Below are 25,484 nucleotides of genomic sequence, written 5' to 3' on the forward strand. Positions count from 1 at the left end.
TTTTAATTGATCTTGTGGCCAATTTCATTTTTCCCCAAGTACATTTAGTTTGATCCAATTTATAAAGTAGTCAAATTTCTCCAATTTAGTGGTGTGGAATGTGGATACAATTGCTTACTAGTTTATTAACAAAAAAAATGATAAAATATCTCTTTTAGAAAATTCTATTTAAGCATATTGTGTTCTAATATATTGTTATGAATATTTTCATTTTATTTTGGCTTAGTCAATATATTTAATTCTAGTGACGAATTAATCGCAAAAGATTACCTCATGCAGAATTTACATAACTAAAAAAATAAACAAAGAAGAAAAAAACACAAACCAGAGTATGGAAGTGCCTATTTATTTGTTATTTGGGTTATCTTTATTGTGGAAATTTATCATCATCTCAATACTAATTTAACCTTAAGAAATTATTTTCCTATTATGTACCTGACTCCCCAAATTTTAGAATATGAAATTCAGGAGCCATTATTTTCATACATTTGACATTTTTCTCCTGAAAATTACAAAAATTTTATTTACAAATATAAAATTTTTACCAAAAAATTTGTTTTGGTATTTCATTTTTACCCTCCCTCCCTCTCCTCCCACCTGCCAACGGCAATCACACCAAATTGAATATCCTAGTTAAGAAATGATATTTATCTGTTAATAATATACTATATTTGTTATATACCAACTAATTAATGCACTCTATACTAAACTACTTACAAATAGTGTAATAACTTATAACTTAGAAAAAGAAAATTAATAACTTATAACTTATGCTGCTATAAAATTAAATCCATCAAAGATGGATTTTATGTAGAATGGGATCCCATTCATGTATCATAAAAAATAGTATTAGAATATTAGATAATTTCTTGTATGGCAAATGGTTCGTAATCTTGTTAATTAGAGATTAAGAATATATAACCTTGGAAACACATGATTAGGATATCAACCACTTCTGTGATTATACATCACACTATATTTCACTAATCTACACTCGAAAACCCTATCTAAAACTCTGGATATTGCCAAATATGTTACTGAAATAAAATAAATAATTCCAAATTACCAAAATAAAGCACAGATGGCATTTGAATATAGGTTTCGTAGAAAAAAAAAAAAGTTTCTAGCAAATTTATGATTACGGGTCGATGCTCTAATATTTTTACCACCTATTTGGTTCTTACTCGGGAATGATAATGATAATCACTATCAAAAGCCTCCTCAATGACAACGGGTTTTTGGTATTCCTTTTCACTTGTTTGATTTGTCTCTTCAATGAGAATTTATTTTGGTTTTTCTTCTTTTTTCCCACTAATATTTCTTTTCTTTTCTTTTTCCTTTCACCACGTTTTCTTCTTTCTCAATGTCTCGGCATCCCCTCTGCAAATAATCTATGAAGAACCCAACACACCCAAAATCCCAATTTAAATTTCAACACATATTAGAAAACCCAACCTCCAATAAAAAAAATCCAAGCCAAAATAAAGGACAATAGAATTATATCAAAACAACAAAAAGCCAAAGAAAAACACAGAACCCTAAACCCAAAAGAAACAAATTATTGACAAGCTTAGATAATTCTGAAAACTATAGGCTTACCACTGCAGTCGTGTGCTTGGAAGTCCATAAACAGTTAAAGAAAAACGAAGAGAAATTGAAAGTTTCAGTTTTCAAAGCAATTTTTTGCTCAACATGTTCCTGGCTATTGAATTTTTTATATAAGGAGTAAACTAGTCTTCTGGAGTATTTGACAAGAGGAGCTTTGGACTATGAGATTGGGTTTGAAAGTTTTGCATGAAAGATGGAGGAACAAGAGAGAGACAACTGATGAGAGGTGAGAGAGAAGAGAGGTGGGAGAATGGAGAGACAAGAGAGAAAAGAAAAAGAAAAGATATTATTTTGGATTTTTTTTTTTTTTTGGTGATAGTGAAGCAAAAGTGTCCAATTTGATCAGGAATGGGGAATACACACTATTAAGTCTTCCATTATCATAGATTGGTTGTCATAGTAGTGTATCAAACACTGATAATAACTATCATTAATGAGCATTCCCATTGAGAACCCCCTATTTTCCCCCCCAAAAGACTGACTATACTAGTTAAATATTTTCAAGGCAAGTTACTTTGCACATTCAAAAGTAAAGCAATTATATACAAACTGCCAACATTCACATCAATCTGGTCATAGAAAGTTATACTAAATGATACACATCGTACATTAGCCCAAGATCATTAGAAAAACTTAACAATTTTGCACTTCTACACTCAGCAAGGAAACTGATATCCTTAAGATCTCAAAGTAGATTCAACATCATTTGTTCTGTACTGACTTTTCATATCAACTTTTAGCTTCACTGATCCACTTAATCGCTGCAGCTTGGTAATTGTTTTTGCGCCAGCTTTGCTTGTTTTTCTGCCAGGTTATCAAGTGCCATTTGTATCTCACGGCATCCAACAGAGCAGAACCCGCAGAAGTCTCTACACCACATTATCAACATTATATTCAAGATAACAAAAGTACAAATTATCCTTATATAAACAACCTCAAATTTATTATTACATTATTAATAGTCTAAATTGTGAATGTATTATAGGTTGGCAAAAATAAAAACTTCCGCCTCTCCTATCCCATACCTCTTCCCAAAGAAGACAATAGGAAAACAAAGAAACAATTTCAAGTTTTTGAACCTTTTCCTATAAATGCTTCACTCATTTGTTTTTAAACATCCCGAGAATATATTAGAAAACATTGGTCAATATCGTAGCAAACATAAATCAAACAAATGCCCTGAAAATAATAGATCAGGAGTGAAGGGTTGAAATAATTTTAATTGGATGGAGAGAGACAGAGACATACAACTAAGAGAGAAGAAATCATATTTTACTAGAAATCAACTCTGAAACAAGAATAACAAATCTATTAATGCAATTAAGAAAATATGAAATTAAGGTTATCAGCCAACGAAACTGCTCTATAAAAGTGAAATCACATATTACTGCAGAAAAAAGAAATTATATGTTGAACGTCAAACAGCAGACTTGACACATTATAACTATAACCAGTCATGAGTAAAACATGCATTCTGAAATTCAATAACAAATGTTATGCCAATTAACATGAAAGTTATTAGATGTTTAAGATGATTAACAAGAAAGTACTGGTAATGGTAGTCAAGATTACCTATACATGTGGACTTTAACACCCACTGGCATATGCTTCTTGCAATTGTGGCAGTTGTCCAAAAAATGACCAAGTTTTGGTGGATCACTCTCCTTGGCTTTCACCTAAACATAATAATTTAACAAAAAAGAAAAGAAACAATAGAAAGCTAAATGATTGATTCTACTATGTTTGGCAAATGAGTTTTTTAGGTATTTGTCTAAAATTTTACTGTAACTTACTGTAGAAATTGTAGAAAAAAAATTTTAAATGGAAAACTTTTTTTCTTTTATTTTTCTCTTTCTCTTTCTTTTTCTTTTTCTTTCTTTCTTTTTTCTTTTCTTTCCTCTCTTCTTCTTCTCCCTTCCCCCTCCCCCTCTCCCTCTGACGCTAGAAGAACTAGCAGCAAACATGGAAAATTTTTTCTTTTTTTGCTTTTTCTCTCCCCCTCTTCTCCCTCTCCCTCTCCCTCTCCCCCTCTCCTCCCCTTCCCCCTCCCCGTCTCGCGTCTGCGAGACCAAATCAGGCAGAGGGGGAGGGGGAGGGTGGCAGCGGAGGGAGAGCGGGGAGAGAGGTGGCGGGGGAGAGGGGAGGAGGGGGGAGAGGGAAGGGGAGGGGAGGAGAGGGAGAGGGAGAAAAAAAAAAAAAGAGATGGCCGGCGCTGGAAGAGGTTGCCGGTGCCGGAACCAACGGTGGCCGGTCTTGACCGGCATCGTAGGTGGTGGTGGCTTGAGGTGGAAAAAGAAAGGAGGAAGGGAAATTTTTTTGTGTGTTTCGGGTCTTTTAAAGTGTGTAGGTTAAAAATTTTTAAAATTACTGTAGTTAAAATTATTAAAAAGTTGATATGAGACAAACTTCGGCAAAAACTTATTTGCCAAATAGGCCGAAGAGAAAAAAAAAATCTCATTACCCTAGTTTGATCCTCTGTTGGCTGTTTCTGTTGCTGTTGCTTGGTTGCAAACGATGCTGTCAACTCTTCTGTGGTGTCAACTCGGTTGCGCTTCATTGCCATTACAGAAAGAATAGCTGCAGGGAAAAAAAAAAAAGGAATGAAATGAGATAAGAATTTACGGGGACACAAGTACCTTAGTACTAGAAAAATTTTGAGGGGAGTGATTTCTGAGTCCGTACAATAGATGATTGAGTAGGTAGAATAAGAGCAGAAGAGAAAGGAGAGGAGAAATTATAGAAGATTTACGAGTGAATGCAAACTCGCAGTTGAGCAGTGAATGTGCTAGACGACAAGTATTTGACGGCTACAGTGACGCTATTGATCACTTTTCAACTAACTAATAGTAGTGGTCCTTTCCTTTTTTTGTTTTTCTTTTTTGATTCGGATAGTAATTTGGTGTGATCTATCACATTCAAGTTTCTTAAATTAAATCAATGACACATAATAATTTCATTAGAAGTTACTATACCACTAATACTTTACTTGAAGTTAAATAAGGCATTATTTGCCTCAGGAATGATTTGAGGCAAAATTTTTATGGTAAGATAATTTTGAAAGAAAATTGTAAGATAAGGTAGAGCTATTTCCTGTTGTATTCCTTTTTTTTTTCCTCTGAGCAAAGTGATTACTTTGAGATTAGTGTGAGTACTGTTGTAAGATAAGTAATAGAAAATTTTAATTGTTTATTTTCTTCAATTAGACGAAAATCATAGTGAAAAATAACGTCTTATGCAATTAAATTTGTATGACGTGTGAAATTACAACACCACCGACATTCGAAGTCAAAAGTTTGTCTACATGACGTTCGCAATTTTGTTTAATCCATTGTGTGCAAGTGAAACAGATGACTTGTGAAACTTTAATACTTCGAATGCATCAAAAATATTTTCTTCAATTAGATGAAAATCATAGTGAAAAATATAGTTTTTCATAATTCTAACATCTTATGCAATTAAGTTTGTATGACGTGTGAAATTACAACACCACCCATGCTCGAAGTCAAAAGTTTGTCCGCATGACATTCACACTTAAGTTTAATCCACTGTATGCAAGTGAAATAGATGACTTGTCAAACTTTAAGGATTAATCTTTCCTATAAGCGTTGGATAAATGACAAATATGTAAAATTTGAATTTAAAATTCAAATTTTGTAGATATGTCATAGATTCAACGATGATAGTGTATATACAGTCAGTGTATATAAGATTTACTCAAACTTTAATACTTCTAACACACTAAAAAATGGAAAAGAGAATTAAATATGAAAAGAAGATCGATATAGATGTTGTTAAGAAAATATTAGTAGATTTATAATACTATTGAAAAACAATTTTTGCTTTTAAAATTCCCTAATTGAGGTATTGTTTTACTTAGAAAATTTTTTTTAAAAAAAAAGTGCGATATTGGTATTGAATCTCCAGTTCAATAAGAGCTGAGATATGTTTTTTATCTGGCCAATTGCGACTAAGTAGTTGATGATACTTGCAATTCACTCTATACATGCCAACTCATTAACAGACAGACATTAGTGTAATGGGATATTGTATGCAAAAAAAGTTTTGATACGCAAAGGCGAAGTTGCAATTTAGGAGCAAAAAAAATAGCTCATTAGATATTCAACCAAAATCTTGAAAAGTGTTATTTGGTTAGTCATTCTAATATCTAATGTTAAGGATCATAACTCATTGAAAGGAAATAGATTTAATGCAATAATCATCGTATTTTATCACCACCAATTAAAGATGTTCTCCAGCTTTGGAAAAATATAGAAATAAATACATAAATAGAAGAAGAAAACAAATGTAAAGATCTCATGTAAAACAAAAAAGCATTAGTATTATCATTTTTTTCTGCTTAGTTGAGAAGTGTTACACTCATATGCCAAAGCACTGTCACACCATTTTTTTTTTTTTTGTGCCCTCCTAAGACTTTCCAAAGTTTTATATATTATGAATTTTTACTCTAAGAACTTTTTTAATAAGTTTTTACCCCACCAAATTTGATATTCGGTCCTTACCTTCTCCCAAACTTGAGAATTAATGACTTTATTAGTTATATTTTTTTATCATTTTTACAAGTTAAAATTCTTTTTCTTGCAAGATTCCTATTGACTAATTTAGGCCTTCCTGTTCCCTCTTGTAATTTGGATTGTATGTAGAAAAAAAATCACATAAAAACTTAATGACATCTACTTTGTGTTGCTTTGGAGCTTGTGACCCTTACACATAAATAGAATGGGAAAGTTCAGTGCTCTGAAGCAGTTTAAATAAATACTTCCCATATATTATACGCTTTTAATTTGTTTATTAGTAGCTATTATAAACTATGAAAGTTCAATCTTGTTAAGTAAGAAATGATTATTTAGGCATACTTTCCCATGCTTTTACTAAAATGGTTTAAAATATGGGAAAAAAAAAAAAGCTTAAGTCATGCTCATATTTTTTCTGCGGGGCAAAGAACAACAGAATAATTTTTTTCTTTCTTTTCTTTTGGAGCAGAGAATTACAGAATCTAAATAATGCAAGCACTAAAATTTCTAAGGAGAAATCCCTCCACAATTACTTGTAAAGCTAATTAATGTCTTGCTTGTGAGTTTGCAGCTGCAGAAAAGATACTAATACTCCTGTAATATGTTGTCTCTCGTAAATGCATCTTCTTCTGTTTCTTAAGAACAGCTTCAAAATGAGAACTATCTAAAAAAGACAATAATTTTTTCACGTCTGAAAAATGACCAGAAGTTGCATGATTACCACATGTAGCTGTCAATAAATGCAAAATCATGTATTCATGGATTCTTTTCTTGATTTTGTCAATCACTGTAAGTAGTATATAATTACTAACATTATTGTTTTTAGGGCAAATTACACTTTACCCCCTATGGTTTAGTTTTTTTATATAACCTCTCTATCGTTTCAAAAACTATACATAACCCCCTCATGGTTTGGATTAAAGTGTCATAGTGATGGAAATGATCATTCATAATGGAACGTTTAAAAATATCAAAATTACCCTTATAAATACATGACCACTAACCCTGTATGATTTTATGTTTTACCATATAATCCTTTTATGATTTTCAAAAGATACGCATAACTCCCCTTAGTTAATAAATAATTTTCAACTTTACATAAAGTTATTTTTGACATTATAGGTGATTCCATTACGAATGATCATTTTCGTCATTTTAACACTTTAATCCAAATCATAAGAAGGTTATATATAACTTTTGAAACTATATGGGAGTTATGTGAAAAATACTAAATCATAAGGGAGTAAAGTGTAATTATCCGGGACGACAATGTATCTGCTTGCCTAAGTAGAGCCTGTTCAGGGCAGGGCAACAATGAGAAAGTGACTACTGACTACTGATATTTCCCTTATGATTAAAAAAAAAAAAAAAAAAACAGGTAATGTCCAAGAATGCTCAACTCAGAACTTACAAGTTTCAATTGTTGTAGAATATGGCCCCAGTTCACAAATAAAGAACCAAGAGATATGATAAAGTCAAATATCATTTCTTGCTGAGTTAATTATTTGAACAAGTATCAGATAGCAAATGCTCACACTCATCCTTACCTTACTTTATTGTATTACTCAACATGCGACAATCAATATTTATACAACATAGCTAATTGCATCACTCGTCATCTCTATCGAGTAATATGCTCCAAGGGAACTTCAATGAAATAAAAAAAAATTGGTAGAAATCCCTTTTACTTTGGCCATTGAATTATACCGTCCTTCCCCGCTCGCAACTTGCACACAACCATGGGAACAATTCTACTTCTCTTCTTGTGTTTTCTTCCAGGTTGCTTAGCCTTGACCTCAACCAACATCGCCACTGATCAATCATCTCTTCTTGCGTTGAGAGCTCAAATTTCATTTGACCCTCAAGAAATCTTGGCAAAAAACTGGTCTGTTGCCTCGCCTGTTTGTGACTGGATTGGGGTTACCTGCAGCTCTGGCCATCGTAGAGTGACTGCTTTGAACATTTCAAACATGGGTCTTAGTGGAACCTTACCTCCCCAGTTGGGAAACCTGTCATTTCTCGTTTCTCTTAACATGAGTAGGAACAATTTCCGTGGAGAACTGCAACCAGAACTTGCTCGATTGAATCGATTAAAAGTACTGAATTTGGCCGTCAACAACCTCAATGGATTGCTTCCTAACTGGTTTGGATCATTTCAAGGACTCGAATTTCTCTCTCTCAGAAACAACAGCTTCACCGGTCTTATCCCGCCTTCCATCTCCAACATGTGAAAGCTAGCAACTTTAATCCTTGTTAACAACTCTCTTGAAGGCAAAATCCCGGAAGAGATCTTCAACATTTCCTCACTGGAAATGATTTCCTTGGGAGTTAACAGCTTGTCTGGAAGTCTTCCGGATTACATGTGTTTCCATCTTCCGAGACTGAGATTCATTGGCCTATCAATGAATAAATTCAGTGGTCAAATACCATCAAATTTAGCTCAATGTTCAGAACTTCAGGCTCTGTCTTTTTCCTTCAACAAATTCACTGGAAACACACCAAAAGAAATAGGGAACCTGAAGAAGCTTGAGGTGATATATTTCGCCATGAACAGTTTAACAGGTAAGATCTTGATTCTTGAGTCAAAGGAGTAGTGTTTATTACTCCTGAGTTTGTAGGAGTTAGATTGCTAACATGTTTTTTCTATATAGTAATTATAGCTTTCACACATTGCTCTGATTACTAAATTTTAGCAGTATACCCATTGCACACTCTTGTTTATTTTTATTTTCTGTCTTTTAGTAACTGTTATGTTCCTTTCCCAAGTTTTGTCAAAAGATGTGGACTTCATGTTCCATAAGTTTTGCATTTTGTAGGTGAAATTCCAAAAGAGCTTGCAAATTTGACCATGCTCAAGTTCTTAGACTTATCTGATAACAACATAACAGGTACATGAGACAATTCATAGTCACACCAATTACTTATTTTGATGAACCTTAGGTCTACTATGAGGATGATAGTTCATTTACATATAAGCTCATACATTTCTGCCAGGCGAAATACCAAGAGAGATCAGCAACTTACACAATCTGGAAAAACTCAACTTGGGGTGGAATAACGTGAGTGGTTCCATACCAGTGGAGATCTTCAACCTCTCCAGGCTAAAATTGATGTCGCTTGCAGGAAATAAACTTTCAGGCATTCTTCCTTCAACAGTGTTTTATGGGCTTCCCAATTTAGAAGAACTTTATTTGAACAATAATAACTTTGTTGGAGATATTCCCGAGTCCATCTCAAATTCTTCTAGACTTTATTTCATAATATTGTCTGACAATAAATTCACAGGGCCGATTCCCATTTCCATTGGTAATCTAAGGCTCCTTCAAGTGCTGGACTTAACAAACAACAATTTAGTCTGTGACTCTTCCTATCCAGAGTTGAGCTTCGTCTCTTCCTTAGCAAACTCCAAGAACTTGAGAAAATTAAGTGTGAGTAACAATCCACTAAATGGTATTCTTCCAGATTCTGTTGGGAACCTTTCTGCCTCACTACAAACAATGTATGCCTACGGTTGTGGACTCAGGGATCGCATTCCTGATAGAATTGGGAATTTGAGCAATTTGATTATCTTAAGTCTATACAATAATCAGTTGACTGGATCATTGCCCATTACGGTAACGGGTTTGCTAAAGCTTCAAGCAATAATGCTTCACATCAACAAACTAAGCCAAGTCAGCCTAGAATACTTCTGCTCCTTCAACAATTTGGGTGTTATATCTCTCAGCTTCAATCAAATTGTGGGATCAATACCAGAGTGCATAGGAAATGTTACTTCTCTGAGATATCTTTACCTAGCTTCCAATAAATTCAACTTTGCACCTAAAAGCTTGTGGAACCTTAAAGATCTTTTAGCGCTCGACCTCTCCTCCAATTCATTAACTGGCCCTCTACCTCTTGACGTTGCAAACTTGAAAATTGCAACAGCCATAGACATGTCAATAAATCACTTCTCGGGTGGCATTCCTACCACAATTGGGGATATGCAGAACCTGAATAAACTTTCCTTAGCCCACAACCAACTGCAAGGTTCCATTCCAGAGTCAATTGGTAGTATGTTAAGTTTGGCAAAGTTGGATCTATCACGTAACTTTCTCTCTGGCTCCATTCCAAAGTCACTTGAGACCCTTAAGTATCTCACATACTTTAATGTTTCGTTTAACAATTTAAGTGGTGAAATTCCGTCAAATGGCCCTTTTAGAAACTTCACTAGTGAATCCTTCACTTCGAATGCAGCACTTTGTGGAGCTCAAAGGTTCCTTGTCCCACCATGCGTAAGATTTTCACCTCAAAGTTTGAGGAAAAAAAAGAAGTATGTAATCATTCTTGTTCTATCAGGGGTGATACTAGTTTTAGGTGCCATGTCCTTGGGATTCATTTACCTAAGATATCAAAGGAAAGATAGAAGTCCCATTGAAGCATATTTGTCGTTGGTTGCAACACAAGAAAGAATTTCATATCACAAACTTTTACAAGCAACTGATGGATATCATGAAAGAAATTTTCTGGGAAAAGGAGGCTTTGGATCTGTTTATAAAGGTACTCTCGATGATGGGAGGGTTGTGGCTGTTAAAGTGTTTGACTTACAATTAGAAGGAGCATTGAAGAGTTTTGATGCAGAATGTGAAGTATTGCGAAATCTGCGCCATAGAAACCTCACTAAAGTCATTAGCTGCTGCTCTAACCCTGACTTCAAAGCATTGGTTCTGGAATTTTTGCCTAATGGAAGTCTTGAGAAGTGGTTGTATTCCAATGACTGTTTTCTAGATATTATTCAGAGATTGGACATCTTGGTGGATGTCGCTTCTGCACTGCAGTATCTCCACTATGAGTATTCAACACCAGTGGTGCATTGTGATTTGAAACCTAGTAATGTCCTGCTAGATGAAGATATGGTTGCCCATGTAAGTGATTTTGGTCTTACAAAGCTGCTGGCTCCAGAGGAGGGCATTGCATACACCAAAACACTAGCCACACTTTGTTATCTTGCACCAGGTATGCTGAAACTTTGTTTCTTATTCATATGATTTCTGTTCTTCCTTTCCCCACAGAATTTTTTGAATCTCTCAAATTTCAAATTCTCGTTTACTTTTAATATATAATATATGGTGAAGCGTACTTGCCTTTGTTGTAGAGTATGGATTCCAAGGATTAGTATCAGTCAAATGCGATGTTTATAGTCTTGGAATTATGATGATGGAAGTTTTTACAAGAATGAACCCCAGCAATGAAATGTTCGGTGAGAATTTGAGCCTAAGGAGTTGGGTTCTTGATTCTATGGCAAATGCATTAGCTCAAATTATAGATGCCAATTTGCTGAGCACAACCGACGATCACTTTCTTGAGAAGCTGGACTGCATTTCATCCATCATGAAAGTGGCTCTAAATTGCACGAGGGAGTCTCCAGGAGAGAGAAGCAATATTCAAGATGTTCTTGAAGCACTAGTAAAGATCAAACTTCAGCTACTGCCATTAGTTTAGTTTAGCTTCTAATTAGATAGTATGTTTCTGATTTTCTGGTGTTGCTGTGATGGCATACTTATAGTTCTTGATAAAATCATATATATTTAAGTGCAATTAGGCTAATGTTTTATTTTTTGGAAATGATATCAGGAATAGGTTGCAAAGTAATGAGAGAAAAGAAGATTTTTTTTTTCACTTAGGGTATCCTAGCCTTTCGACTAGACTAATCCCTTAAAGTTACATAGGGTCTTGCCCCTAGAATACACAGTGAAGTAGGACACGAAAGTCAATCACGAAACATACTGGTAACTACTAGGCTACGGAACTAGTTAAAAAAGGAAATTAAAAAAAAAAAAAAGGAAACCCCTGTGCTAGAATCTGTGCGCATAAACTGAAACTGCCAAATCTCGCTCCCCAGGCCTATCCTCAATTCATATAACACGGAAAGCTTATCTCCATATGTCTGAATTTCTGATCAGTGACATGTTGTTAAAGATGCAGTGCGTGTGGTAGATATCAGACAGATGGACGGATAACGTTGGAGACAATTTTTCTGCTGTATATCTGCTTGCCTAATAGTTTGTTATGTATCAATCGTTAGTGATATGGATTGGTACAAATTTTTGTGTGAATAGGAGACATTATCTAATATTAATGTATGAAAGTTGTAATTTCAGTTGTTTCTGGTAAATTGTTGGTTTCATCAATTCCTTTTCGAATAATAACATCATATGATTGTTATCAAAGAGAAAGTAAATAGTAACTCTGCTTATATTCATGAAATCAAAAATTTATGCTGGATTTGCAGTACTTCTGTGTAATATAGTAATTTTTCAATATGCACGAAGATCGTTATTTATGCATAGCATAGCAGAACATTGGAGAGAGAACTGGGAGACATTACCAATTTGAAGAAAGGATACATCACCTGAAAATCACTTCATATCAACATCCATTAACGACAAAGGATGTCAAACTCAAACAGACTTTACAGGATATATTCAACGAAAAAGTAAAACCCTTAACGTTTCACAGCATATAGTATTAAATTTGAAGAAAATAAATTCTAAACCAAAATCTAATCAAAACCACTGTATATTCCGTGGTAAGATTACTTCCATATATGCAGACACTCACTTGTACAATTCTTCCATAGTCGCGTTCAACTGCTTAACATCAGCACCAACCATCTCGGATGCCTTTTTCCCGTTCTGAAAGAAGTGTATGGTGGGCTGCAACAAATGCCATTGGCATCGAAATAGCAATCAATGAACTAGTTAAGATGAAAAGCAACTTAAAAACTCCTCGTAGACTGTTGCCCACAATTGGATTAAATACAAGAATAACTTGCACTTAGGGATTCTTGAGTCCATGTGTCTAAGAAAACATCGATATAGTTTAAACTATACAGAATAGTTTGCATGATAAACTAGTTGTAACATAAATTAGGTGTGTTGTTCATTCATGACTTTAAGACTCTATTATCGAACAAATAGAGAAAAGATTGTGAATTTATGCTTGGTGCCAGAGGAGAGGGCAAAAATACCAACATGAATATGGTATATCAAACATATGAGGCCATTGTGTCCAAGCCAACACGAATTCCAAGATTACATCAGTTTAGAATCATATATGGTCAGTTTCTAATTGAACAGCAAAACCAGCCAGTAAAGCCATCAGATTGTCATAAGAATCATTAGATGAGGAATCTCTAGTTCTCTGCATATAGGAGATTAACTGCCATCAACCTACATGAGGACGGGACAGGACAGGACCTACACTCGTCTAAATCATATGCATAAGGTCAGAAGAGTACAAGACTAAAACTACTCCAAAAGATCATGAAGTCATTTTCGTACGTTCTGATGCCGATGGGAGCTAAGTAAGACCACAAACTGACTTCAATTCATCATCCAAGCTCTGGTCTCTTGAAGTGAAAAAACAAAAACAAAAACAAAAAATCTCTGTTGATGCAAACCTTGGGTATTTGAGAAGGAACTTAATTAACTAAGCACATATTCTTAACAAAAACTTGACTAGGATTTTAACATATTAATGGGTATAAATCCTTTCCACATCCCCAATATATGGAACTTATTCCATTTAAAGAAAATTAAATTTTAACTGGAATCGTGAGGCAACAAAGAAAAAAGCAGTATACAAATCCAAGCTCAGGAAGCTACTGCAGCATAATGGTACTCATTAGAACTGTTCACTTTTTACGCTCCTTTTCATTTTTTTGTTTTCTCCCTTGTAACCTTACAATAGCCCAGACATCTATTGAATTAATGGAGAGAAGTATCTATCCACAATACAAAACCATTTCAGGGAATAAAATTTTGGCTTGAAATTTAAGAAACTAAACCTCAATGAAAATCAGCTAACTGCCCATCTTTTCTTTGTAACTTTTTTCACAATGTGGTAAGAAACTTCCCTATACTTTCTATGTATCCATTTTCTTTGAAAAAAGCAAAATGAGAAGTTACTGATAAGAAGTAGTACCACAGAATGGATTCCTAATTTCATTAATGCTTCAGCAAGAGCGTCCTGCATATAATAAGCCAAGGGAAGTAAGCTAGGTGTAAAACAAGAGAATTAACAAAAAGACTAAGAAAAGAGTTGCAAAGAAGCTATTTTGTTGCATAGAAATTGCACTTCAAGTTGCTATTGATGATAATCTATATCGGAAGAGATTATGAAAGGAGAATCACACCCAATAATCTATAAAGAGCCTTTGACCATGCATAATAGATTAAAAAATAGGGTAAGGCAAGTAGATCTTCTTATTTGAGATTCAAGTGAAATATGAAAACACTTTGATCAAACATGATATGAGTGTCCTGTAGGGTCCCAAAAAATTTTTTCAAAACTTCCCTTCCATTGTTAAAAGAAAAATTTCTGCCATGCAGTCTTTATTACCTTATCAATGTCAATTTTGTACGTGGTGACATGAGGATATTTCTCACTCAGCTGTCCAATAACAGGAGATATGAACTTACCTGTACAAGATAATGGTGAAAGTAAATTACAGATCAAACTACTATGAAAATGTGAAATAAATATTAATGCTGCAAATGAGAATAAAGCATTCAAAGCCAGAGTGCTACATATGTCTACAATTTCCAATACATAAATCTTACAAGGTCCACACCAGGCTGCTGTGAAGTAAAATAGCGCAGGTAATGATTCATCTGCAGCATATTTGAACATTAAAATATCAGCATCAGGTTAGAATAATAGTTAAAAACCAAGAATAATCCAGAAGACATTAAAGATGATAAACAATCTACATATGACGTACATAAAACCAACTGGCCATAAACAAATTTATAAATTTATACCTTGGGCCTTGCGAAGTGAATCATTAAGCTGCTCTTCAGACTCAATGGAAACAATTTTTGATGGACCTGCAATTCCAACTCACTTCAGCAAACATATTATGCAGTATGCTCCAAAACAAATCTCACAAAATTGTATGAATTGCCAAAAGTGAGAAGAGAATATGCACAAGTTGGTCAAATAGGAGTACAATCGAGGCAGCAAAATTCAATATTAGAAGCTTCTTTTAAAATTTATATCAAGAAAGTTTTAGAACCAATTACAATCTCAAAATCCATTTTTTAGGAACAGTGGATAAAACTTTGAACATCGCAAAGCTTCTGGTCATTCAAAAATGTCAGCTCAAAAAGAGAATAGTGGCTTTATTCTTAGAATCAACTACAACATACGTATTAGTTTCTGTTGGCAAATATAAAATATTGTTTTTTACAGGCATCTAACATTACAAGGTCAGGAGATGATTATCTTTTGATGAACCTCTTGTTTTGGGCGGTACCAAAGTGTACACTTTTCCCTTCAGAAGGATACCCAAAGAAAAAAAACCTCATTATTAAAGTGGGTGCACATCGACACATGATTTTTAATACCTGCATCCTGGAAAATGCTTCAATGAGATGCATAAGCCCTCCCAATTAGTAAATGGACACCACAGCTTCAGAACTTAGCACCATTAAAAGCACCAATTGGGAGATTTTATGCTTAACCTCTTCAATTATAACTGGACACTACAGTTTTGGTAACTTAAACAGACTAGAGTACCGCATAAGTGACTCAGAACCTATAGACCACAAATGTCTAACTCATGGCTTTCAGATAAATCTGACCTAGATTAGTGACGTACCCTATCCTCACCTTCAGCAATGTCAAAACAATCAAGGATCTACGTTTCTAACACTAGGTCAAGAATCCAAATTCAGAAGTTACCATCAAGTTTCCCATGCCAAGTTATGGAAAGAGAGGACAAAGCAAGCCATTGACTACCACTAGCTAACATAGAGTGCTTCTACATCATACTCTGCCAAGAACAACACATTTTATCAACCAGTAGCCATTCCCAATGATGATACTATATGTGTAATAGCTCCAAATGTTCCTCCAAGACAACTGCATTGTCTTCTTTGCTATGCACATTATGTCCTATTTCCTCCAATAAGTATTTCATCAAACCCGGAGCAAAAAAAAAAAAAAATCAACACAAAAACCTCTTCATTTCAGGGAAACAATTAGTTAAATTACAGATAATTTAATCGCAATTAGTTAAATTACAGACAATTTAATCGCAACATTTCACTAATTCACTAAAGACAGAATCCTCAATTAAGCCTAAACAGAAAACTTGAAACAGTAATTTTCCATAATATAAAACTAGTAACCAGATCACTCTTCACTAACAAATGTACCCAATTTTTTCCAATTTTTGGTAAAAACTTCACCAATTAATTAAAATAAAGCTACAAAATTTTAAAAAACTAAATAAATAATAAAAAAGAAACTTCTGCTGTATAACTAGTATATATAGAAATAGAGACGGAAAGAGAAGGGACCTGAGGAGGAATCGGAAGAGAAGCTTCGAGAATGATTAAGAGGAATGGTAGACGGTAAATTAGGAGAAATAGCCGGGGTAACTACGGAATTGAAAAGCGGGCGGCGCTTGTCATCGGAGAGAACAAATGTCGAGTACGACAACGTTGCAGCGGCGGAGGAAAGCACTAGGGTTTCGGTGAGCGACGATGAAGAAGAAAATCCAGCAGCTATGGAAGAAGGCCTAGAGGCTGCCAAACGACGTAGTATCGTCGGAATCCCTTTCATATTTGCTCCTCCGCTGCTTCTGGGGTTTTGCGTGGGTTTTTCTATACCAATTAAGTAAATGCAGACGTTAGAGTAAATGTTTAGGTAATTTCATCATCAACCCCTAAAGTTGGCTTATTATCATTCTGTCCACATTAATCAAGTGATTGTGTTGAAATCATGTTATGCCCTTTAACTTTTTTTTTTTCACAAAACTTCCCCTAGATCCTACCACTATAATTACTTGTGGAAAAGGAAATTAAAGGTGATTTAAATTAGTATGCCATATTTGGTTTTTTTTCTTTTTTTTCGATGTTAGGGTTGGGGTGGAGGGTTTGGTTGGGACACGAATCAGCCTTTAACAAGGCCGAAAATTGAATTTGGCATTATACATGGAAACGTAATTACTGCAAGATTGATTTTGTTGAATAATTTTGCCTAATTTGTAATAATAGACAAGTTCGCTAATAGAGTATATTTTCTTGGCAGGCACAGAGCAATTGGAAAAAAAAAAAAAAAAAAAGATAAGTGAGGATAGCATGTCAAATTAATGCAACGTCAAGAGCTAAATCAATGAAAGTTAAAAAGAAAATTCACCTAAAGAGGGGGGGAAAAAAACTTAAGAAGAAGAAGAAAGGTGATGCATGCATGTGTAACTTTTTTTCATAAACTAAGATTGGAAAAAAAATGTTTTCAATTTCGCGAGAAAAAGGGGATGCTTGAACTGCAATTTTGACGTCAAATGTAATTGGAAGTTTTCAGAAGGTGAATCCCAAATCTTGAAGATAATTGTAATAAGTTCAAATCTAGAGGAAGATCATCGAAATTAAAGATTGACCCATTAGGCCTTTATCTTTCTTGTTGGATACTAAATAAACAGAAAATGATCGTTGATCAATACTTGTTGCAAACGAATATTAGTAAATGCAGCTGTTCTTATGATTTTCTTGCTATAACCACAAGTGTCAAATTTATCATTAATGTGAGAAATGCTCTAGTGCTTGATTTTCTTATAAGCCAGTTAAGCACAGATGTTTTATGACTACAGGTTTGTAGATATCCTTTGTACTCTTAAAGAAAATGCAATTGTTTCAAGTTTTTAATCTTTCCGTTTTCACTTTTGATGCTTCAGATTTTAGCACTCATAATAAGTTGGACCTTAAATATTTTAGTTTAAAGATTGAGTAAATTTTATATACACTATCACGATTTGATGGATGACACATAAGCAAATTATGGATTTCAAATTTAAATTTTGCACATAGGACATATATCTAATGGTGATAAACTGATAATGTATACAATAACAATGTATATAAAATTAATTGTTAAATATTTTATCTAGTGATAATTTGACCAGGCATATTTGGAAATAGCGGAGTGGCCGATTTTTATTGGTCGTTTAGGTCATTTTATCCTAGTCGCGCCATGCGAAATTGTACACTAAATTGTAGATATAACAAGTACTAATGAGTAATTTTTTTCTTTTTTTATAACGACAATAATCTACGCTACTCCTATACTGCAGGGAAAGAGGAGTCTAACGGAACTTGTATGGAAGTTGAAAATGAACTTCCAACCATAAAAGTGTTCTACTGCACTCTTTGATCTTTCACTCCGTAGATATAACAAGTATTTTACAGCACTTTCTGGATTTTTTTAAATACTCGAGTCTTGGGACCGGGGTGAACCTAACTGAGTAATTACTTGAGTCTGCCTTGAGTAGTCAAATAGGACTATCACAGTCATGCAGTTCTTCTTTGACTCTGTAATCGGTGGACAATTGAGCTTACCCTGTGAAAGTGCATTGAATTCAAGGAAAAAGACAATTACCGATTGCTTCACATTTAGTACCGTCTAAAAGATGCAGAAAACGGTAAATTTTCTCAACAATAGTCAATACTTATTAGCCACCTTCTTTTCCTTTTCTCCTCACTTTTTTGCAAGTATTATCAGCCTTCCTAGCTACCTTCATATTTATACTTGGCGAAGACAGTTGCCTCTTCATTTATCTTTGGAGTAAGCAGCCGATTGCCTCTTCACTTACTATTGATCCGATAGCTGTATGTTACAGCTATTAAATGACCTCCATTTTTCTCTTGATATAAACCACAGCTCCCTCGCTCAAGATTTACACAGAGTTTTAACCTATAGCAAAAGTAGAAAAGTGTTAAGAGTTTATGAAAATGGGAGCAAAGGGTATTATCACCGTTGCTACTCTAGTCCTAATGGCTATGCTGATAACAGTGAACTCAGACGAACAAATGGCACCCATTCCTGATCCTTTTCATCAGAAGAGCCACATTTATCTATGCTACAAGAAATGCTCCGACGATTGCTTTCTAAAGAAGGACATTAATCACAAATGTTTCCTGAACTGCCATCACCAATGTCTTGGTTTCCTGACTGCTCATCCCATGCAGTATTGTAGCATGGGGTGTTCAATGGCCCGTTGCAGCCAATTCAGAAACGGTTTGTTATATATCCTTCATGTATTTGTTATCTTTGTTTTAGTTGCAGTCAATTTCTATGTGAAAACTATATATTACGAGAAGTTGACATGCACCATTTTAAAGATTACAGATCTAAAAATGGCAGCTATTTACTTTTTCCAAACACTGTTCTTTTGCATTTTCTTGCCTATTGATTGGTCAACTGATTGAGCATATTTTCTTGACAGATGCAGCCAAGAAGGAAGAATGTGAAAAGAGCTGCTCAAAGTACTGCAACGGCAAGGTCTAATGCTTTGTAAATCCAGAGTTGATGTAACAATAATCTTATATGTATTTGTCATCAACAGCACTGAAAAATAATTGGTAGACAACAGTCGAAATAAAATCATTTGGCTGGATGTATTTGGCTTTTGCTCTCTATAAACAAATTTCTTGTGGGGTATTCAGAAGTTTAATGAAAAAAATCACTTGGTTAATTGGATGGTGTTTGGCCTTTCAATCCTTCTTCAACTTTCATCTGTGGTATTCAAGCCATATGAGGGAAAAAACAGATTCCAAGACAGAAAATTGTAAAGAGCAAGAAATTCTATCCTTGTTCATGTGCTGCCCCCAAAGTATATCAGACCTGAACTTGTATATGCTCCAAAACAGATACATACATATACACACAACCAAGCAACATAACCTGCTTTTGGATGCAAATAAATTTCTTAAAATCCTTTTTGTTTGCACATATAAAATCAAAATAGAAAGCCATAACTAGGCGAAAGCACTTTTCTTTTTTCCTTGCTTGAAAAAGGGTGTGCTAGGCAAGAGGGATTTACGCTGCCTCCGGGAACAATAATACTTCAAAATAGTGACTTCTTTTGCTTATAATTAAGGTAGAATTATTAGGCTTATTTTTGGTAATTAAAAGGGTTAAAGAGACACTTAGGTAAGAGATTAATACAAGACCGGACTACTAGAGGCTACATAATATGAATTTTGCCTAATAATTTATATACTATTATTTGGACGTCCAAATTTTTCAATGAACAATGGGAATAATATACTCCAAGAGAAATTAAAAAAAAAATGCATGTTTGCTCGAGGACAAAATTTTGAAATCTTTTGGTAAAAGAAATCAAAAAAATTGGAAACAGAAAAAAAAAACGTAGTTGATGCATTCTCAGCATGCAAGATCCCTGCTCAAGAACTTCATCATGCAATTAGGCCACTGGACTTGTCCGACTTGGTAATAGTAACTCGTGTCAAAAAAAAATTTTTTGTCTAAAGATAAGAGTTAACATTAAAAATAAATAAAATATTAAAGGGGTGAAACACCACTATGTGGTATATATATTTTTGTCTCAATATTTTTTCAAGAATAGGATTAGTGATAGGACACCTCCACTATATATACTCCCTAATTTTCTTATAACTAAACCTTGACTCCTAATCATGTTTATGATTATATAATCAATCCAAGGTCCAGACTTGAGAATTTAGGTTTCGTATCTTTTTTTTTCTTTTGATAATTAGACGTAAATATGACCAAGCAGATAAATCATAAATCCATCCTCCAGAATAAGAAGTAAAATCATTGACACCCATTAATTGTTTGGGCGGAGACAAAACCAGCTGCATCTACAAGTTGCAGGAAAACATGTAGAAGCCCAAGTTTGTACCTTTCACAGGCTTAGGTAGACGGTTGTAATGGTATCGAACAGTAGCCAGGCAACAGACCAGCTCCCAATGAACTGGCTTATGAAACTAGCACAGATCAAGAATAATTAACAGGAGAATCAATAACCAACTGATGAACAATCAAATGAATTGATGTTAATATTGATATTGATTCAAATAAGTAGATTACAGAATGGACGGGAAAAGGAAAGGAAATGATAGAATGAAGGAAAAACAGAAGAGAAAGGTTCTGGGAATGATCCCTTACAAATAGCTAACAAAATCCTATCCTACTGCTACTGATTCTATCGTTATATAGAGTTGGCCAACAATTAGCTCCTTTGTCGCATCCTACTCCAGCTTGGCCATGTGATAGTTAACAGAATTCTGTTGTAGAGCCACTTTCTCAGAAGCTCACGCTGCTTGAGCTTGTTTCCCAGAAAAGGCGTGGTTTTGATCCCACGCTTCTATCCGCAGTCTTCTTTATTTCCCCCGTCTTCTTTACTTCATAAAGGCGTGATGCCCGCATTCCACGCTTTGCCGTTTGTTTGCAGCTTCTTGCTTGAAGGCGCGTCCCTTACTTCATGCTTTTAGTTTCTCTTAGCTAACTTCTGCTCCATGACAATTGCCCCTCCTTCAATCAATCTTGTCCTCAAGATTGGGATTCAGGGAATTCTCTTCTTATCTTCTCCGCATCCTCCCAGGTAGCCTCAGCAGGAGTGGTTCCCCACCAGTGGATGAGCCACTGCACTGTTGCTGCATTTCTCCTCTTGATGCTCCTTCGATCCAGGATGGCTGTTGGTGCCACCCTCAGATGTCCCTTCTCATCTAAATTTGGTAATTGGAGTATTGGAGTTGTATCTTTCCCTACCTTTTTCTTTAGCAAGGAAACATGGAACACAGGGTGAATCTTGGATCCTTCAGGTTGCTTGAGTTTATATGCTACCTCTCCTATTTTCTGAATCACCTGATAAGGGCCAAAATATCTAGCAGATAGCTTGGTGTTGCTCTTCAGCTCTACGGACATTTGTCTATATGGCTGTAACCTTAAGTAGACCCAATCTCCTATCTGGAATGATCTTTCACTCCTATTTTTGTCAGCATAGAACTTCATTCTGTTTTGGGCTTCCTGCAAGTTGGACTTGAGAATCCCATCCATCCTTTGTCGATCCTTCAGATGATCCTCCACTGCTGCTACTCTAAGAGGAAGGTAGGGTCCTATTGCCAACTGAGGAGGAGCCATTCCATACAAGGCTTCGAATGGACTCATCTGGATGGCTGTGTGGTAGGTAGTGTTATACCACCACTCAGCAAGAGAAAGCCATGCATTCCATCTCTTTGGCTCTAAATGTGTCATACACCTTAGATACATTTCCAGTGCTTGATTTACCCTTTCAGATTGGCCATCCGTTTGGGGGTGGTAGGCAGTGCTTAACTTCAAGTCTGTACCTAGCAGAGTGAAGAGCTCAGTCCAGAATTGACTAGTGAACACTTTGTCTCTGTCAGATAGCATACTTAAAGGAATTCCATGCAGCTTGCAGATGTGGTCTAAAAAGAGTCTGGCTATGGTGGGAGCATCAAAAGGATGTGAGAGGCTGATGAAATGGGCTGATTTAGTGAGTCTGTCCACCACCACCATAATAGTGTCCTTCTTTTCTGATATTGGCAGTCCTTCAATGAAATCCATAGTGACATGACTCCATGAGTACTGTGGTATAGGAAGAGGTTGCAGGAGTCCAGGATAAGCAACGTGCTCCCCTTTACATTTCTTGCATGTGTCACACTGTAGTATGGTATTCTTGATATCCCTGTGCATCCCTGTCCAATGGAACAGCTGCTTGGCTCTTAAATAGCTAGCCTGTATTCCAGAATGTCCCCCAAGCTGCGAACCATGTATTGCAGCAATGATTTTCTTCCTTACATCTCCCTTTGAACCAACTACTATCCTGCCTTTGTACCTGAGCACTCCATCCTGATAAGAGTATTCTGATGGATTGCCAGGGGTGACCAATAGCTGTCTGACTAAGTTCTGCACTTCTTCATCTCCCTGATAGCTTCCTATAACCTCCTTCATCCATTCTGGGATGACACATGTCAGCTCAGTACAATCTCCTTCTTCTCTGCTTGCCCTCCTGGATAGAGCATCTGCTGCTACATTTTCTTTCCCTTTTCTGTATTGAATCTCATAGCTAAGTCCTAGCAGCTTGGTGAGCCATTTCTGCTGAAGTGTTATCGTGACCCTTTGGTCTAGGAGGTACTTAAGACTCTGATGATCAGTCTTAATAATGAAGTGACTCCCTTCCAAGTAGTGCCTCCACTTAGTAACAGCAGTGACCAAGGCTAACAATTCTTTTTCATAAATGGACATTCCCAGGTTCTTGGGACCCAGGCTTTGGCTCATGAATGCTATTGGCCTCTTATTTTGCATCAGTACTGCTCCAATCCCTCCATAGCAAGCATCAGTTTCTACTTCAAATGGCTTGGTGAAATCAGGCAAGGCTAGCACAGGGGTGCTGCACATTGCTAGTTTAAGCTTCTGGAAAGCCTCCTCTGCTTCAGTGTTCCAATGGAATCCATCTTTTTTAAGCAATATGGTAAGGGGCTTTGCAATAGCTCCATATCCTTTGACAAATTTTCTATAATACCCTGTTAACCCAAGAAATCCCTTGAGTTCCTTAACAGAAGTTGGTTTTGGCCATTTCATCATACTGTCTATCTTCTTTGGATCTGCCCTTACTCCTTCTCCTGAGATAATGTGGCCAAGGTATTCTACTTCTGTTTGTACGAAGGAGCATTTACTCCTCTTGGCATACAGCTGGTGTTCCTGCAATATGTTCAACACCTCTGCTACCTGCTGCAGGTGCTTCTCCAGAGAAGGACTATAAATTAGTATGTCATCAAAGAAAACCAGGACGTACCTCCTCAACAGATCCCTGAAAATGTGATTCATGAGGCTCTGGAATGTTGTTGGGGCATTTGTCAAGCCAAAAGGCATAACCTTAAACTCATAAAGGCCTTGGTGTGTTCTGAAAGCTGTCTTATGCACATCTTCCATTTTGACCCTGATTTGATGGTATCCTGCCCTTAAGTCAATCTTGGTGAAGTATTTTGAGCCCTGTAATTCATCAAGGAGTTCATCTATTAGTGGCATAGGAAATTTGTCTTTCAAAGTGAGTTCATTGAGTTGCCTGTAATCCACACAAAACCTCCAACTGCCATCCTTCTTTTTGACTAGTAGTACTAGAGATGCAAAATGGCTATTACTAGGCTGAATGATTCCCATCTGCAGCATTTTCTTCACCAACCTCTCTATTTCTGATTTTTGCACGTAGGGGCACCTATATGGTCTGACTTGGAATGGGGAAGCTCCTTCCTTCAAAGGAATGCTGTGGTCGTGGCTCCTCCTTGGGGGCATGCCTTGGGGCTCAGCAAACACTCCTTCAAACTTGTCCAGCAATTCCTCCATCTCTGCTGGTACTAACTCAGTGTCTCCTTTTTCTTCTTCCATCACATACAGCTGGGCAGTTATCCCATATGCCTGTTTTCTCCTCCATTTTGCTAGCTTACTTCCTTTGATGGCCTTGAGTTTAAGCTCACTGACTTCCCCCTTTAGCTCCACTGGTTGACCCTCTTGAAGGAACCTCATGGAGAGTTGCCTGAAGTCAAACTCAATAGGGCTATATCTGGCTAGCCAATCTACCCCCAGAACCATGTGGCAGCTTCCTAGTTTCAAGGTATTGAATGGATGTGTGAATTTGTTTCCCTGCATTTCCCACTGTAAAGGCTTTTGTAGTTGCCTAGACTCCAACTGCTCACCATTGGCAACCCTGACAGACAATGGATTCCCAATAGTTGGTAGTTGAGTGGTCTTGGCTAGCCTTTCATCAATGAAACAGTGAGTGCTCCCACTATCTACCAGAACTATGATCTCCCTCCCTGCTATTTTCCCTCTTAGCTTAAGGGTCTTATGTTCAGTTCCCCCAGCCAGAGCATGGATGGAGACTTCTATATTTTCCTTACTTAATTCCCCTTCTGGACAATCACAGAATTCTTCTGTATCCTTCCCTAGTTCATCTGAGCTCTCTTCTATTCCCCATGGTTCATCTATTAGTATGTAATTCAGGTGAGCTTGTTTGCAGGTATGTCCTAGTGTATATGGCTCAGCACACTTGAAACACAACCCTTTTTCTCTCCTATAACTCAGCTCAGAGGGAGAGATTTTTCTGAACTGATCTATTGTATGGGTTCCTGTTTTGGTATTTTGGTTGGAAGCAGGCTCTGGCTTCTTATATTGGAAATTAGGCCATTTCATCTTGGTATGTGGGGTGAAGTTTTGTTTGTTAACAGGTGGGGTACCAGGTGAGGGTGTGTATTTGTGCATCATTTTTCCTTGTGTTTTCCTAATGGCTTCTAGGTTCCTTTCCTGCAACTTAGCAGCTTCAATGGCATCTGCTAAGGTGAGGGGTCTGGTCATCCTAACCATACTTACTATTTCCTCCTTTAAACCACTAAGGAAGCATGATTTGTAATAAGAATCAGGTTGACCAGGAAGAGATAACATTACCATAGATTTCAGTTGTTCAAACTTCTCGAGGTACTCAGTGACACTCCCTGTCTGCATCAGTTTGTTGAATTCCTC

At 36.0% G+C, this 25,484-nt stretch overlaps 3 protein-coding genes and 1 non-coding gene across 4 annotated transcripts; 2 read left to right on the forward strand and 2 right to left on the reverse strand.

Annotated features, from left to right (window-relative positions):
• Nucleotides 1-2,122: 2,122 nt before the first annotated feature.
• Nucleotides 2,123-4,365, reverse strand: LOC113709764 (FCS-Like Zinc finger 3). The gene is made up of 4 exons (XM_027232615.2): nt 4,291-4,365; nt 4,070-4,185; nt 3,181-3,284; nt 2,123-2,477 (listed from the first exon to the last, which is right to left on the reverse strand). Exons 2-4 carry the CDS (start codon nt 4,169-4,171, stop codon nt 2,363-2,365), a joined length of 321 nt encoding a protein of 106 aa, XP_027088416.1. The 5' UTR covers nt 4,172-4,185; nt 4,291-4,365; the 3' UTR covers nt 2,123-2,362.
• Nucleotides 4,366-7,726: 3,361 nt separating this feature from the next.
• LOC113710721 (uncharacterized) lies at nt 7,727-11,714 on the forward strand. Its single transcript, XM_072065371.1, has 4 exons — nt 7,727-8,702; nt 8,957-9,028; nt 9,135-11,132; nt 11,272-11,714. Exons 1-4 carry the CDS (start codon nt 8,453-8,455, stop codon nt 11,616-11,618), a joined length of 2,667 nt encoding a protein of 888 aa, XP_071921472.1. The 5' UTR covers nt 7,727-8,452; the 3' UTR covers nt 11,619-11,714.
• Nucleotides 11,715-12,524: 810 nt separating this feature from the next.
• Nucleotides 12,525-16,827, reverse strand: LOC113709433 (thioredoxin O2, mitochondrial-like). The gene is made up of 6 exons (XM_027232197.2): nt 16,484-16,827; nt 14,942-15,007; nt 14,741-14,791; nt 14,520-14,599; nt 14,103-14,147; nt 12,525-12,832 (listed from the first exon to the last, which is right to left on the reverse strand). The coding sequence occupies exons 1-6, from the start codon at nt 16,746-16,748 to the stop codon at nt 12,734-12,736; spliced, it is 606 nt and encodes a 201-aa protein (XP_027087998.1). The 5' UTR covers nt 16,749-16,827; the 3' UTR covers nt 12,525-12,733.
• Nucleotides 16,828-18,833: 2,006 nt separating this feature from the next.
• LOC113710749 (uncharacterized) lies at nt 18,834-19,578 on the forward strand. Its single transcript, XR_011821244.1, has 2 exons — nt 18,834-19,199; nt 19,408-19,578. It is a non-coding gene; the product is annotated as an uncharacterized protein (transcript).
• Nucleotides 19,579-25,484: the final 5,906 nt, after the last annotated feature.

This window comes from Coffea arabica, chromosome 9e (assembly GCF_036785885.1).
Source record: "Coffea arabica cultivar ET-39 chromosome 9e, Coffea Arabica ET-39 HiFi, whole genome shotgun sequence".
NCBI lineage: Eukaryota > Viridiplantae > Streptophyta > Magnoliopsida > Gentianales > Rubiaceae > Coffea > Coffea arabica.

Excerpts from the sequence above, each read along its gene's own strand:
- LOC113709764 (XM_027232615.2), bottom strand. The coding sequence starts at position 4,171 with ATGGCAATGAAGCGCAACCGAGTTGACACCACAGAAGAGTTGACAGCA. Across the intron at positions 3,285-4,069 it reads CAACAGAGGATCAAACTAGG|GTGAAAGCCAAGGAGAGTGA; the intron begins GTAATGAGATTT and ends TATTATGTTTAG. Across the intron at positions 2,478-3,180 it reads GTTAAAGTCCACATGTATAG|AGACTTCTGCGGGTTCTGCT; the intron begins GTAATCTTGACT and ends AATGTGGTGTAG.
- LOC113710721 (XM_072065371.1), top strand. The coding sequence starts at position 8,453 with ATGATTTCCTTGGGAGTTAACAGCTTGTCTGGAAGTCTTCCGGATTAC. Across the intron at positions 8,703-8,956 it reads CGCCATGAACAGTTTAACAG|GTGAAATTCCAAAAGAGCTT; the intron begins GTAAGATCTTGA and ends TGCATTTTGTAG. Across the intron at positions 9,029-9,134 it reads ATCTGATAACAACATAACAG|GCGAAATACCAAGAGAGATC; the intron begins GTACATGAGACA and ends CATTTCTGCCAG.
- LOC113709433 (XM_027232197.2), bottom strand. The coding sequence starts at position 16,748 with ATGAAAGGGATTCCGACGATACTACGTCGTTTGGCAGCCTCTAGGCCT. Across the intron at positions 14,792-14,941 it reads TTCACTTCGCAAGGCCCAAG|ATGAATCATTACCTGCGCTA; the intron begins GTATAAATTTAT and ends AATATGCTGCAG. Across the intron at positions 14,148-14,519 it reads ACAAAATTGACATTGATAAG|GACGCTCTTGCTGAAGCATT; the intron begins GTAATAAAGACT and ends TATTATATGCAG.